The sequence below is a fragment of the Lepisma saccharinum genome, chromosome 28 (genome assembly GCF_977018435.1).
Source record: "Lepisma saccharinum chromosome 28, izLepSacc3.1, whole genome shotgun sequence".
In the NCBI taxonomy this organism is placed as follows: Eukaryota; Metazoa; Arthropoda; class Insecta; order Zygentoma; family Lepismatidae; genus Lepisma; species Lepisma saccharinum.
The window spans coordinates 7825396-7840818 of record NC_139256.1 but is presented as its reverse complement, the minus strand read 5'-3'; the positions used below and the strand labels follow the sequence as shown (position 1 = coordinate 7840818).

General features: G+C 36.3%; 1 protein-coding gene across 2 annotated transcripts; it reads right to left on the bottom strand.

Annotated features, from left to right (window-relative positions):
• Positions 1-2455: 2455 nt before the first annotated feature.
• LOC145980651 (mitochondrial import inner membrane translocase subunit Tim9-like) lies at positions 2456-15361 on the bottom strand. Of its 2 annotated transcripts, none has more exons than XM_083113700.1 (4): positions 15271-15361; positions 11502-11594; positions 4425-4520; positions 2456-2990 (listed from the first exon to the last, which is right to left on the bottom strand). In XM_083113700.1, the coding sequence occupies exons 2-4, from the start codon at positions 11562-11564 to the stop codon at positions 2853-2855; spliced, it is 297 nt and encodes a 98-aa protein (XP_082969826.1). In that variant the 5' UTR covers positions 11565-11594; positions 15271-15361; the 3' UTR covers positions 2456-2852. The 2 variants fall into 2 exon arrangements, with proteins under 2 accessions (XP_082969826.1, XP_082969827.1); XM_083113701.1 differs by having other exon boundaries at positions 11502-11591; positions 15271-15356.
• Positions 15362-15423: the final 62 nt, after the last annotated feature.

Here is a 15423-nt window from a genome sequence, read left to right as displayed (position 1 = left end):
CAAATGGTTTATGTGGTAACGTTTTAGTGCACGCAATAGCCGTAGTGACGCTGCAGCACTCGATTGTTTGAAAATGGAGATTCTAAACGAGTCGAAAGGAGTCCACAGATGTCAGTAAGACAAGCAGTGAAGAACTGTGTGAACTGTCGACAGTTTCATACCAAGTTCTCTCGCTGCTTGTCTTACTGACGTCTGTGGACTCCTTTCGAATGACCTCCGCACATTTTCTACAACCTGTTCCTGGATTCTGGGTTTACCACCACAGTGTCCTTTCAAAACATTGCCGGTCTCCAAAAACTGATCACACCACTTCTTTATAGTCGTGAATGTCGGAGGATCCTTATTGTACACACGACGAAAGTTTTGTTGCACTTGAATAAGTGATTTCGTTTCTGCACACCACCACACAACCTGTGCACGCTCGTTTGGAATCTCAATTTTCAAACAATCGATTGATGCAGCGCCACTACGGCTAATGCGTGCACTAAAACGTTACCACATAAACTTTTTGAGTTTCTGCTTCTGCTGCTTCCGGAATCACAGCTGTACAATTTAAAATGAAAAAGTTATAGACTTTCAAAATGTTGGAGTCTCATTGTGGACACGCTGTATAAAAGGTGTACCTAGTACCTGCCCGTGTTTACAGCAAAACATGGGCACAAAATGCATCCCACACCTTTCAAAAACATGAAAAATTAACACTACAAAGTGTTTTTTCAAATTTCGTTTTTTCGTCAAAAACGAAATATGCATGCCCCTAATAATTACATACCTTCAAGTATAACAGTGTGATCATAACATGATATGTAACTTTGATTCATGATTGAAATTCTTGAAATAGTTTGTATGAACTGTAGTTGTATTTTGTTGCTTTTGGTGACTAATCATGACTATGAGGATGATTGGTGAAATCAATGAACAATTACAAGGTGCATTCAATAAATAACTGGAAAAGTAGTATAAAAAATCTAAAATACGACCGTGATTGTTATTTTGTGAAAGCATCTGTAAGCTAGCTATTCATAGCTGGGGCTGGCACGTCTGCTTCATGCACGGGACGCTGTGAAACAGTTGCACAAGATGGCGGCACCCTTACAGGAGAGTTCCAAGCTGGAGCAGCAAATTATCTTGAGATTTTTGTTGAGTGAAGGGAAATTCATCACCGCGTGACAGTTCAGTTCAAGGTTCTCTGCATCCAGGTCACTCTGTCACGGAAAGAAACATTTCTCAAGTGGAGGACTTGTTATGGGAGAACTCGGCATATTACTGTTAGTGAAATTGCTTCCCATATGGAAATAAGTGTAGGATCAGCCCACCATATTAGTCCACTGGTGTGCTTTTGCTCCATGACAATGCGAGATCACACTCTGTGTCACATTGTCTACCATCGAGGACCTAAAGTTTGAGTGCTTACCCCACCCTCCATTTTCGCCCGATCTCGCACCTTTGGCCCACTGAAAAATGGACTAAGTGGATCGAGGTTCCAGAATGACTAAGTCCAGTCAGCAGTGCACCGAGTGGTTACACACATGTCCAAAATATTTTTTTCCTGTTGGAATCAGTGCCCTTATCAAGCACTGGCGTAGGTTGATTGATTTGGTGTTTTAAGTTCTTTATGCACAGTACTACTAATCTGGACTGGACCTACAGTTTAAATTGGGATCTGAACCACTATGTGCCTCCACAGAGTATCGAACCTGGGACCCCTTGATTTCAAGGTCATGACGCTACCACTGCGCCATTGGGGAGGCCCACTGGCATAGGTGTATTGAACTAGAGTGGGACTATGTTGAAACATAGTACTGTAGTTCTTTTGGTGCTTGTAATAAATATTTGTTAAAACATATTTCCGGTTATATTTTGAATGAGCCTTGTACAAATAATACCCATGACAACTTGAACAGATGCTCTGCTGATCAGATATTGATTCAATTTTTATTCAGCCATTTTTGACTAATTACAAATATCAGGATAAGTCATGAAATTGATGAAGGGAGTGTGCACATGCCCAGGCTGGTATTCCATTCTGCCATGCTACTGATTAAATATAAAATTGCAAATGTTCCCTAAGAACATTAACTTTTTCAATTAATCTTTATAACGAGGTGACTGTTATGGGTTTCTACCTCTGAAAAAGAAACTGCACAATTAGACTTTACAAAACCAAGTCATGAGTTAAATTATGTTTGCGTGTCTTTTACATTGGCACCAAATTTAGCTTCCCTCCCCCGCTTGCTTCCCAGATGGGTGGTTAATGGTCATAGGATGCAGCCTTTACTTCAAAGATGGTTTAAACATTTTTAATCATCATCATGATGAATCAAACGCTGAAGGTTTCGACCAGGTACTGAACCCAATACAACACTCGCCAAGCTATGCAGCAGATCATTGGATAAGTCACACACAAAAAAAACAATGGTAGAAGGTAACAATTGCATACAACACACTTTGAATCTATGCTTTGTAGCTATTTTTACTTTAGATACATTACAGTTTTAAACAAAGTTTACAAAAACTTGACTAGTACCATTCTTTTTTTTATGATGGAATATACAGTACATGCCAATGTTATAAACACTTTCCACTGACCTTAAGAATTAGCACTTTCAAAGTTTTCTGCAACAATTATACCTTTAAAAAAAGTGACACAACAAGAACAAGAGATCGCCACTTGTCAACAGAATTCAAAACAAATACACTGTACTTTGCAAGTGCAACATTTCCATTATTCCAATGATACGGATACCATGCCTCCCACAGAAATGCTGCTTTAGTACATATACCACTATTATTACTACTGCTTGCCACCACTCTACTCCGGCATTGGAAATTGTTATGTTTGTAGGAAAACATCACCGAGGGATAGCTCCAGTCTTCTGTGCGGCAGCTATTGCATTCTCGTTGGCGATCAACTGAAACTCCTGGAATCTCTGTGATATTCGTTGGTTCATCTTCAGGTATTTCTCCATGCAATTTAATGCACATTTGTCCTAAAATCAAACATTGTTACTATTACTGTTTTTAACATACAGGGTGTTTCACTTGCTCTCGTCCCCTGATTTTCGCTTGTAAAAAATCAAGCTGTTGGTCATAATGTAATGGAATTTACTACAGACATACTTTGGTGTATGAGAAGCGTGGCAACATCACAGCGAGTGTTGGAAGTGGTCTCTTAATTTATTCTTTTCAATTTCTTGGGAGGTTGCAATTGTTGCACAGCAGTAACATGATATGCATAGAGCATAGAGCTTTGTTTTTTCTGGCAGCTCGTTGACATGTGATTGTGGAAACTACCATTTCCTGCGACAGTCTATGCAATGACTTCTTTGGTGAGGCCAGCAACCTGTTTTTCACTTCCTGCACTGTTGCTTCTGGCAGTTTCTCCCTCATGCACATCCAGCAATGTTCCCGTTGTTTCCAGTTTTTCTTTGCAGGCGGTTTCCTGACCCCAAACCGTGTGTATGTCCGTAGCATATTTCATTACATTATGACCAATTGTTTGATTTTTATAAGCGAAAATCAGGGGCCGAGAGCGAGTGAAACACCCTGTAGAAACATCAATGGAACACAAGATTACGGGAAGAACCCTGAATAATGACAAAAGTATATTCTGGAGAATATCTAATCCTAGTTTAAGCATATCACCTTCATAGAATTAATAAGCACAAAGAACAAATATATATTAAAAATTTCACGTAACAAATAAAATATAAACAACCAAACATTAATTATTACTACAATTAAGCCAACTCCTCTCCATTTATGCCCCCCCCCCCTCCCCATCTAACCCCGGCAGCTGACACGAATTTGGCCGGGCAACATTATTAAAAATTAAAATCCTGTATCTAAATTATATTAAACTAAACAAATCCACGCACTGCTAACCACAAAACCAACCCTGCAACCACTAAACCGCCAGAAATTAGCAGAATGTTTTACTTCCCTTTAATAAATACATACGTGAAATTTAATGAAGGAGATTTAAGCCAGAATAAAACTTTAATTTAAATTATAAAGAGAGGTACATATTATTACATAAGATGAGTTATATGAAGAATATTACAAGGTTTCATCAGGCTTCAAACAACAAATAAATGTGAGATGAAGGAAGTGCTGTGATCTCCAAAATGTTACTTAAAAAAATACATTTAAATGCTTGTAACAGCAACAACCGAGAAGAAATCTACAATGCAGGCGATATCTACAATCAAGACACGTCAGAGATATGAAATGTAAATTAAAACTTTTCAGAGGGGGAAAAAACAAGTTTAAAAGAACCAGTATGATAAATGCATGAAATAATATATGCAACAGCAAAAAATTATGTACAATTTTGCTAAACATAAGACATCACACAGAATTTGAATGAAAGCTGCATAGAGGTCAGACAAAGCTTTCACTGTGTAGTAAAGAGACCAACTTACTTCTTTATCTCTAACTTTCCTAGTTGTGAAATCCCACACGCAATCAACGAAGCACAATTCAGACAACTTATTGTAGGACATCAAGAAATCACGGAACTAAAATGAGAAAAGTAAATCCCATATTTGAAAATGTAACACATTTAAAACACAAGGACATTCTGTGTAAAAATAAGTAACTCAAACTGTCAAGAGTGTCAGTTTGTGATAGAAGTAACGTTGTAAACAATTAATTTCACAGTTACTTTATGACACTCAAATTGTGCGGGAAGATCTAAATTTGGGAAACTTGGTTTTCAAGGATGTCTCTTCTCTGGATGCTAAGTTGAAAGGATTTTTGTGCAATTGCATAAGGCTAAAGAATAACAAAGCACCTGGCATTGATTTAATACCAGCTGAGTTAATTAAATATGGTGGAAATTCGTTAATATGTCAAATTCATAAATTAAATTGTTTAATATGGAATAAAGAAGAAATCCCTCAACAGTGGAAAGAATCCATAATTGTTCCTGTGTTTAAAAAAGGTGATAAAATGAACTGCAATAATTACTCTACTCTCAACAACATATAAAATATTATCTAACATTCTTTTAACAAGACTTACCCCATATGCTAATGAAATTATAGGTGATTATCAATGTGGGTTTAAGAAGCTTGTTAGTATGATAAAAGTATGCACCAGTGAAACAGAAAGTAAAATTCGTGTGGGTATTAATGTGTCTGACAAATTTACAATTCATGATGGGTTAAAACAAGGAGATGCATTATCTCCATTGCTCTTTAATTTTGCCTTAGAATATGCTGTTAGGAAGGTAAAAGAAACTAACAAAGGACTAAAATTAAATGGTATGACTCAGTTGTTAGCATATGCAGATGATGTAGACTTATTAGGAGATGATATAAATACAATTAAGAATAATGCTAAAATATTTTTCAAAACTGCTAAAGAGATAGATTTGGAAGTTAACAAAGAGAAAACTAAATATATGCTTACAGGCCGAAACCAAGTGTTAGGTAATAATCAAAATCTAATTATTGATAACAACTCGTTTGAACCAGTTTCCAAATTCAAATACTTAGGAGTAATATTAACAAATGAAAATTATATTAAAGAGGAAATAAAAAGTAGGCTTAATTCAGGAAATGCATGTTACTTCTCTCTTCATAAACTTTTGTCTTCTTGTTTAATATCTAAGAAACTAAAAGTTAAAATATACAAAACAGTAATTTTGCCTGTAGTATATTATATGGGTGTGAGACTTGTGCCCGGTTCGCTCAACGCGCGTTAAATTTTAAAGAAGCGTTAAATCAAGTTAACGCTACATTAGCACATTGAGGCATTTCTTCAACCTTCGTTAAGGCTAACAGACCTCTAATGTCATCGTTAAATCTAAAGGCACTCTTTTGCTTCATTAAAGTGTTTAACAGCGCGTTGTGCTGTGTCGGAAATAAGATGGCGAAATTGCATATGCCAGCTGTTGTGTTGAAAGGTTGTCCCAAACCGATCTGAACACATTATTTGCATACCGACGCAAAACACACTAGTTCGATTTCTTTCTACAGCAAAAATAATTTTCCCATTTCGTATTTCATATTATAAATTCGTACTGAAAATCAGAAATCACATGTAAGTTAAATGAGAAATATCGTATCAATGTACTTTTTAAGTTTTGTCAATAATGGCATCGTGATCATCACACATTATTCAAATTTTATTAATTTTGCCTGTCGAGCCAAAAATATATGCTTATAGTTAATTATACGAACTTGATGTTTTTAAAATGCATATTGGGCTTCCACCTTCAATGCACTGTAACCATAAACACAAAATATCGCATGACTTTTTAAAATAATGTAACCTTTTACATATTTCAATTTGTATAAGGTGAAGTCATTCACCAAAATATTCGGTGTCGTCGTCCACGCCGTTTTCCAGTGGATCACATAGAAACTGGAGAAAGTCGTGGTTTCTTGTGTTTATGCTTATGTCTGCTTATAACTACCATTCCAATTTTATGTTGCTTTTTAAACTGGAAAACGTAAGAGATAAAATTAAAATGAAGCAACTGTCCTAGAAAGAGGTAATACACGTTCTGTACTCTCATTTAATGTCAAATAAATTTGTGACATTACACAATGTAGCCTGCAATCTTTCAAAGTAGTATGGAATTGTTCTTTCGAACTTTTCAAATTAATTTCCACCTACTCCAATTAACATAATGGAAAAAAATGATTTTGCAGTGACGAGAATGCTCGACGTAAATGTTCATCATTCTATATTCTAAATCACAAGCGGCTAGGGACAGCTGTAGCAAACTGAAGATGCTAAAAGCACCAAACCTCACCAGCCTAACCTAACCAAGTACAGAAATAAAGAAAACCTGCCTAACCTATTTACTTATTTAGCACGTAGCTGTACGTAAGTACTGTAGAATAAAACATGTTGTTTAATATAACGTGAGTCTTAATATAATCACAAAATCAAAACAATTATTATGCAGTATATTGAAAATGGGCTGACATATAACGGTGCAAATAGAAATTAAATCGTATTCATAACAAACTGAAAGAGCACTTAAAAATTGAAAAAAAAAATAACCGTTACATGTACAAGGTACATTTACGAACGACTACCATCTCATCGCGTAATATAGCTTACATATGTTGTTTCATTAAGAAAAAAGCTTGAGGTCCTAAGCAGTTTCAAGTATATAGTTTCGTGCATGGACATTGTAACATTTTGACATTGTGCAGTGACATAAAACACACTACCATCCATTCGGAAATTATTCCTTGTACATACGTACAAGTGATAATGATATTGTGTGAGTGCACTTGTTATATGTTTTACAAGTAATGATAAATTAAATGTAAAATATCATATTAATCAACCGTTCCATGTACAAGGTACATTTTCTGAATGACTACAATTTCATCACATAATGAATAACCGAACATATTGTAAAGAACCGTACTACACATGTATGTTTCATTAAGGAAAAAAGCTCCAGGTCCTAAGCAGTTAAAAGGTGTTGTCGTTTCGTGCATGGAAATTGTAAGAGTATACATATTTGTTTGAAAAACACACTACCATCCATTCGGAAATTTTTCCTTGTACATACGTACAAGTGGTAATGGTACTGTCTAACAGTGCACTGTTTTTTTGTTTTTTTTTTACCAGTTATGATAAATCAAATGTAAAATATCATATTAATCAACCATTCCATGTACAAGGTACATTTTCTGAATGACTACAATTTCATCACATAATGAATAACCAAACATAATGTAAAGTACATGTATGTTTCATTAAGAAAAAAGCTTAATCCTAAGCTGTTTCTGGTAATGTAGGTACGTGCATGGACATTGTAAAAGTATGCATATTTGTTTGTAAAACACACTACCACGCATTCGGAAATTATTCTTTGCACGGTACGTTCGTACAAGTGGTGAGGATACTGTCTAACAGTGTACTTGTCCTTTTTACCATTTATGATAAATCAAAATATAAAATATCGTATTGTATTATATACGTATATTTTTTTCTTTGAAAAATATTTGTACGAAACAAAAACACAACCATTCAGAAACGTCCCTTGTGCATATGCATGAACGGTAATCATACTGATAAACATTTTACGTGCCTTCTTTTTTTGTCAGTGAATATTTGGAAACAGTAGATTTCTTGTTTGCAATGCCACATTCACATCAATGCCAATAGAAGTGACTTGTTGCAATATTTACATATTTAATTGCCATGGCACAGTAAGTTAAGTTATGCATGGCGTACATTTCGTGAAATGTTCTCTTTTGTTGAGGAAAATTATTATAGCAAACACACGTCCATTTCCACCTTTAGGCCTCTTTTGCAATGTCATTTTAATATAATTAAATTTATCAAACTTCAAACAGATAACCCTAACCTAGAACAGTAGTTTTTATTTATATATTTATGATCTTGTATTTGCAGTCGGTAGGTACTCATTTAAATCTAACTTAAGATATTACAATGTAACTGTTAATCCTAATACATAACATTTTCGGTGTGCGGACGTAAATACCTAACTAACATTCATTTCTTAAACATATATGTATGTGTTACACGTTACTTTATTTATTTTTGTTCCTGGGATTTCATACAAAAAAGCCCAATTCCGCTTACACACAGTCTACTGTCCACGGTGCAACCAATGAAAACGTTGCATTTCTCGTATCAAAGTATGAGAATAGCAAGGCATCAAAGCAAAATGTCTCTAACATGTCGTTAGTTAACGGGCCTGTAAAATCGCTTGAGCGAACATTAAAAGTTTAACAGGCTGCTAAGATTTTAGTGATGCGTTAACTATCAACTCGTTAAGAACGTTTTAAAGATGGTTGAGCGAACCGGGCATTGGTCCCTTACATTGAAAGAGGAACATAAATTGAGAGTATTTGAAAATAAGATCCTTAGGAAAATATTTGGACCTAAAAGGGATGAGGAGACAGGTGAGTGGAGAAGGTTACATAATTTAGAACTACATAATTTGTATTCATGTCCAGATATTATTAGAATTATTAAATCAAGAAGACTTAGGTGGGCAGGCCATGTGGCACGAATGGGAGAGGGAAGAGGAGTTCACAGGATTCTTGTTGGGAAACCTGATGGTAAGAGACCTGTAGGAAGGCCAAGACGAAGATGGAGGGACAACGTTGAGATGGATTTAAAGGAAATCGGTAGAGATGGAAAAGAGTATATAGATCTTGCTCAAGATAGGGACAGATGGAATGCCTGTGTTGCTGCAGCCATGAACCTTCGGGTTTAAGAAGGCTAGAGAGTTAGTTAGTTAGTTTTAATTCATTTTGTAATTGCACACGAAAACATCGGTGCTTTGGTTGGATTGGTGCATTCATTTGGAAAGAGAAAGTTGAGCTAGGAATGAAGGAGAAAGAAGCAGTTCTAAGTGGAATCAATGCAACCATGTTCAGCATATGAACAATTTTTCGAATTAAAATCAAAGTTGACTCTTTGTTCCATCTTTTATTTGTTGTACATATTACATACCAGAAACAAATAATATACATGTAAGTCTTCATATATTTACTTTATTACGAAAAATATTAAATACATCTCTACCTCACCCTTCATACTGAAGCCCAAATAAATGTCTTACAGTTTCATGTAACATTTGGAATCGATTATTTGTTTTTATTCTGGGGTGTACAGGATTACCTTTTTTGAGAGCAACCAAAGGTCAACATCTCTTCAGATATGCAGTAAGCCCAGGAAGTGCAGCACAGGACCTTCAAAATGACAGTCACTTTGGCACTGGATTCATTTTGATTTGTTTCTAAGTTTTAACCTATGTAGAAGTGACATTATTTCTTCCTCATGTTGTCGATAAGGAGTTGATTTCCATAATTATTTAATAATAATAATTTTTATTGTAGAAACATATAAGAACATCACATGTATTACAATCGTCAGAAATATAGCATAGCCTTATACTAATAAAGTATATATTGATGAAGGAATTGGGAGCATACAGGTAGAAACATTAATTTGCCTCAAACATCGCTCTGAAGCTCGCAAGTTGAACGCTCATTCACCCCACATTCCACCGGATGCAGAGCCGAGCAACAAGAACTTTCCACTTGGATCTGCACAGTCAGCAAGGCAACAGGCCTCGCCAGCGGTGAGTGCACCTCCACTGTAAATTTCCATCTGCATCCAGGGATACCCCAGGTGCACAGTGGAGGTGCAAAGTCCACCAGGTTATGACTCAAATCCAATGTATAAAACCCCTGGAGACGGTAAATCGATCTCTCACTTCGCTCCAATATCACCACCAAACTGATCGACGAGAAGACGACGACGGCCTGCTGAGAGATCGCTACGTTACGAGGCGGCAACAAGCGAGAAGTCCATAAGCAGTCCAGATTAAGCCAGCCGGAGAATCTGCAGCTCATTTACAATCAAGTCGCCGAATTGTCTGCCGTCTCTTATCGCCACCTTCGATCTCTCCAGCGGGCACCTGTCACCGTGCCACCATCGACGACGTCAGCAGTCAAGGGCCAGACCTACAGCAAGGGGTGAGTAGCGTTCAACATCACAGGCTCCCAACAATCCTTCATCAGCTCCCTTAAGGGTAGAGGTGGTTAGCCAAGTCAAACTTAAGACCTATCGTATTTATCTGAGCTACGTCCTGGCGTGACTCGATCCAGTACCTTACCCGATGTCACGCTACAATATAAATCTTACAAACAAAACATCCCAACAGCATTTTAGAAACGTAACACCACTTACATAAATTTAGTAGTTAACATTATTATCTTACAAGCATAACTATTTTACCTAACAAAATTAATTTCAAAGAATTCTTCTACCCTATATATACACAATTATCAGTCAATATTTTTTGTAGCTTTCTTTTGAATTTTAAAAAAGGGCAGTTGCCTTAAAGACAGAGGGAGAGCATTGTAAAACTTAACTGACATGTAGTAAAAGGTTTTTTGTGTCTTGTCATTACATCTAAACAATCCCTATTTCTGGTTTGATAGGTATGTGAACACCCTAACTCCTCATAAATGTGAATGTTTTGTTTTCTATAGAGTAGGCATTGGAATACAAAGATAGCAAGGACTGTCATAATACCTAGTCTAACAAAACTTAACTTACAGTGGCCACGGCTTGGAAGACCACACATTAATCTTACATATATCTTTTGCACTCTTAATAACCTTTTTATTGAAGGCTGATGACCCCAAAGTAAGGTACCATAGCATAAGTGACTGTGTATCTGTGCATAATAAACAGTTTTTAGAACCTTCAAGCTTACACACAATCTTAACCTACGCATTAAATAAACCCCTTTGCTAACTCTGGATTCAACTCTACTGATATGATCCTCCCATTCCAAATGATAATCTATTAAGAATCCCAAAAAGGTGACACTAGCTTCATTAGTTCTGTTTTTGCTAAAGGCTTCTGTCCCCATAATAGGTGATGCCTCAGTGCTGGCACATTCATTGTAATTCTTAAAAAATCAATCAATCATTAATTGTGATTTAATTTTCAACAATGTACAATTCTATATTACTTACAGATTTTATTTGCTCCGGATTGGCATCAAGTGAATCAGCACCCTGTGGTAAACTGGTAGCCATATTTGTCTTCCTTTTAACAAATCCCTTGTTCTAGAATTAAAAATATGGATAAAGGAAAGCTATCTTCAGGCAGTATATGAACACATGTAATGAAAAACAAGTTCCTATTGTTTAATTCAGAATTTATCATGGTGCAGAGGCATTTTTTACATGGTTCGATTTTTTTAATTATATCTGTTAACACATACTTTAGAACCTTAGTGATTACTTACTTACTTCATGTTTTCTGGAGAATGATCTTACCCTTTCATATACTCCTATGTGATTCTTTGTTTTTGAGCAGCCAGTCATTTACTATTGTCTTGGACAAGGACTTCACGTGGGTTGGGTGCAAAAAATACTTTGGTAACACTTTACTATACTGGAGACGGATTTCTTCAAATTTACAGGAGAAAGTACTTACGCAAATGATTTTCTGTAGTGTTGTTGATGTTCGGTAATGTAGTTTTGATCCATTTTAATGCGAATGCATGTGGTTTTCTACGAAAATCTCTTTCCGACGCACTATTGCTGCTGTCGCCATTTGCTTTCTGCATGAGACCACAATGTTCCATGTGTTTGATGATGTCAACGCCGTAGTCAAGTGTTTCAACACACGCCGTCTTTTCGCTATAAGATGACGTGCTGTTGTCCATATATGCTAAATTGAACGAAAGGAGTGCTAATGGAACCTAACCTAACAGGCCTAACCTAACCTAGTAGGCATACCTCATCCCCGTGATGGTTCGTGGGCCTATCGCGAATTTTTGGGCTAACGTCAATGATTTTTGGGGCTACCCATGGATGGTTTTTGGGGCTAAAATGGTTTAATAATTACTCTTTATGTCGAAAATTGAACTTTTTTCGTGAAAAAATTTCGAGGTGTTTATAATTTTTTTTAAAAAATGTAGGTATTTTTCAGTGAACAAAGTTGCAACACTGCATACACACTCCAAATCGACAAAACACTGGCACAACGCGCGATGAACGGGTAAGCTATCGCCATATTGTGTGGAAATAAGGAAGAACAGTAAGTACTCGTAAAAGTAAGAAATAGGCATTATTTTCGTTAGAAATTCATTATTTCACCTAAATAAATGTTCCGGAATGCAGAATAGTACATTAGCAATGTAAAAAAGTGCGAAATAAATGATTGACAGGTGTCTCCGGTATAGTAAAGTAGTACCAATACTTTTAGTTGTTAGGTTAGGTGAGTTAGGTTAAGGGCTCTTAGCACTAAAATAACGTCACTACATGCTTTGAAAAATCTGCAAAAACTCTTGTCTGGCAACCAAGAACGGTTGCTTGCAAAAGCTACATTTCAAATCATAATTTCTCCGGTGAATATTATTTAGTGAAGTTTTTAAGTGTGCTAATTAGTTTCTCCAAGCTTTGATCTTATTCCACAATCGGGCTTAATTGAAGGGTAAAACTATCAAAGCAGGGAATCAGATTTCTTCAAATTTACAGGAGAAAGTACTTACGGAATTGAGTTTCTGTGTAATTTCGGAAGGTCGTAGAAGTGTTTTCTTGCATTTTTCAATGTATTTTGCCGCTAATTCATGTATTTTTCTATAATAATGTCCGTCCGATGCACGAAAGGTGTTGCTTGCATTCCCATCCATGTACTTCAACCGGATGTTGCGAGCATCTGATGATGTAATCCCCGGTAAGTGTTTCCAAACACCCAGTTTTTTCACTATATTGACCAACCTAAAGCAAAGCAACCTAACCTAACCTAACCTTAACGTGATAGTGCGTGGGGCTTTCGTGAATGCCTTTTGGGCTATATGTGAATGGTTTTTGGGGCTATGTGGGAATGGTTTTTGCAAGAATGTTTTTTGGGGCTATGCGGGAATTTTTCTGTTAAGAAGGTTGAAACACTGCTTTGACGTTTGAAACACAACGCTAGTCAAGATTGTCCGCCATTTTGCATGTTTAGGAAGCGAGAAAAGAACGAACAATAATTACTTGATATGTCCACCATAGTGGTACTACTTTACTATACCAGAGACACCTATCAATGATTTATTTCGCAATTTTTTACATTGCTAACGTACTATTCTGCATTGCGGAACATTTCTTTAGGTGAAATAATGAATTTCTAACGAAAATAATGTATATTTCTTACATTAACGAGTACTTACTGTTGTTCCTTATTTCCCACAAACCATCCATGGGTAGCCCCAAAAACCATTGACGTTAGCCCAAAAATTCACGATAGCCCCACGAACCATCATGGGGATGAAGTATGCCTACTAGGTTAGGTTAGGTTCCATTAGCACTCCTTTCGTTCAATTTAGCATATACGGACAACATCGGCTGTTAGCAGCAGCAGCAATAGCACGTCGGAAATACATTTTCGTAGAAAACTACATGCATTCGGATTAAAATGGATCAAAACTGCATTCCCGAACATCAACAATGCAACAGAAAATGATTTGCGTAAGTACTTTCTCCTGTAAATTTGAAGAAATCCGTCTCTGGTATAGTAAAGTGTTACCAACAATAGATACTAATTTTGTTCAAAAAAGTGAAATCCCTTGTTAAACGCAATTCAGTATAAATAAGTACGAATGTCAACGATTGCAGAATAAATGAGTTACAGACAATTCCCGGCTTTGATAGTTTTACCAATTGAAGATGACGGGAGTGTTCGCCGATTTGTTTGAAATTTTGTACACTTTCTACATGAGGCCTCCTGAACGCGAATCTGACATTAGAATTTCCCGGTCACGTCTGTAACTTGAGATATAACCGAAAATTCCACGTAACGTTAGGTTAGGTTACGTTTGGCAAACATAGTTAAAATTACCACTAAGCTTACCATTGCACAAACCATTCACGTAAGGTTAGGTTTGGCAAACATACTTCAAATAACACTAAGCTTACCTTCAAAGTCTGTAGTGTTTACAATCAATCCAATGGTGGATACAGTGTTGCCAAAACAAACTGTTGGTGCAACTCAGTGGCTACATTCCACAAAACATGGCTTCCTCACTTCTTTCCGGAGAAATATCGCCATTATGAAAAGCAATATATTACACCTTACACACACCATACCCAAATTTCAAACAGTGACCTGGACATCCGAACCTCTGAAACTTCATCCGGAAAACTTATTTGGTTAGTACATTCTCTAGTAAATAAATCGGAGAACACTCCCGCCACCTTCAATTGCTCCCACAATCGTTCCTAGTTTTCTAAAAAAACCTTGTAATACTTCTATAAATCTAGCGAAAATCATTAAACAATCGGAACAGTTACCAAAAATTTAGATAAGATACAAATGGGTGAACTTTTATACCCTTGCACTTGAATGAAAATTTGGGTTTTGTATTCAATGTAACGAAGACGGACACAGAACGATTTTTTGTTTTTAATGTTGATGTAGAAATAGCACAGACTGCTAAGTTCTGGGTTCGACACCTGCTAGAGATAAATTTTAAAACTTCAGTTGCGTTTGGCACATAGCTATTATTAATTACACGGGCGCTGAACAGAAACACTTTAAAAGGTATTTTCAAAAGGTAGTTTTTCGAAAATAAAGAAATCACAACTTAGAACCATGCTCAATTGCACTCGAGAAAATGAACTTGCGTACAACTGTAACATTACATAATGCAATTCATGCTTCATGTAATAATTTCCGATACACAAATGATTTACTCCATTTTTAGATTCGTGTACGTAATGTAACAAATTACCGAAATAAAATTAAACTTACATGACACAAATAAAATATGTTATATTTTGCTCATGTTAATCTCGCACGGTGAGATTGATTTCCACATGCAACCAAGATCCGGGCTTACGGAAATTGTTCGTCTTTTGGTTATGAGTTGAACAGATGGCGGAAAAGTTTAGAAATTTGACTGCA

What these genes read in the sequence shown, in the direction of transcription:
- LOC145980651 (XM_083113700.1), bottom strand. Translation starts at nt 11,564, where the DNA reads ATGGCTACCAGTTTACCACAGGGTGCTGATTCACTTGATGCCAATCCG. An exon ending in ATCCGGAGCAAATAAAATCT is followed by an intron (nt 4,521 to 11,501) that starts GTAAGTAATATA and finishes TTCTCATTTTAG; the next exon opens with TTCCGTGATTTCTTGATGTC. An exon ending in GGAAAGTTAGAGATAAAGAA is followed by an intron (nt 2,991 to 4,424) that starts GTAAGTTGGTCT and finishes GTTTGATTTTAG; the next exon opens with GACAAATGTGCATTAAATTG.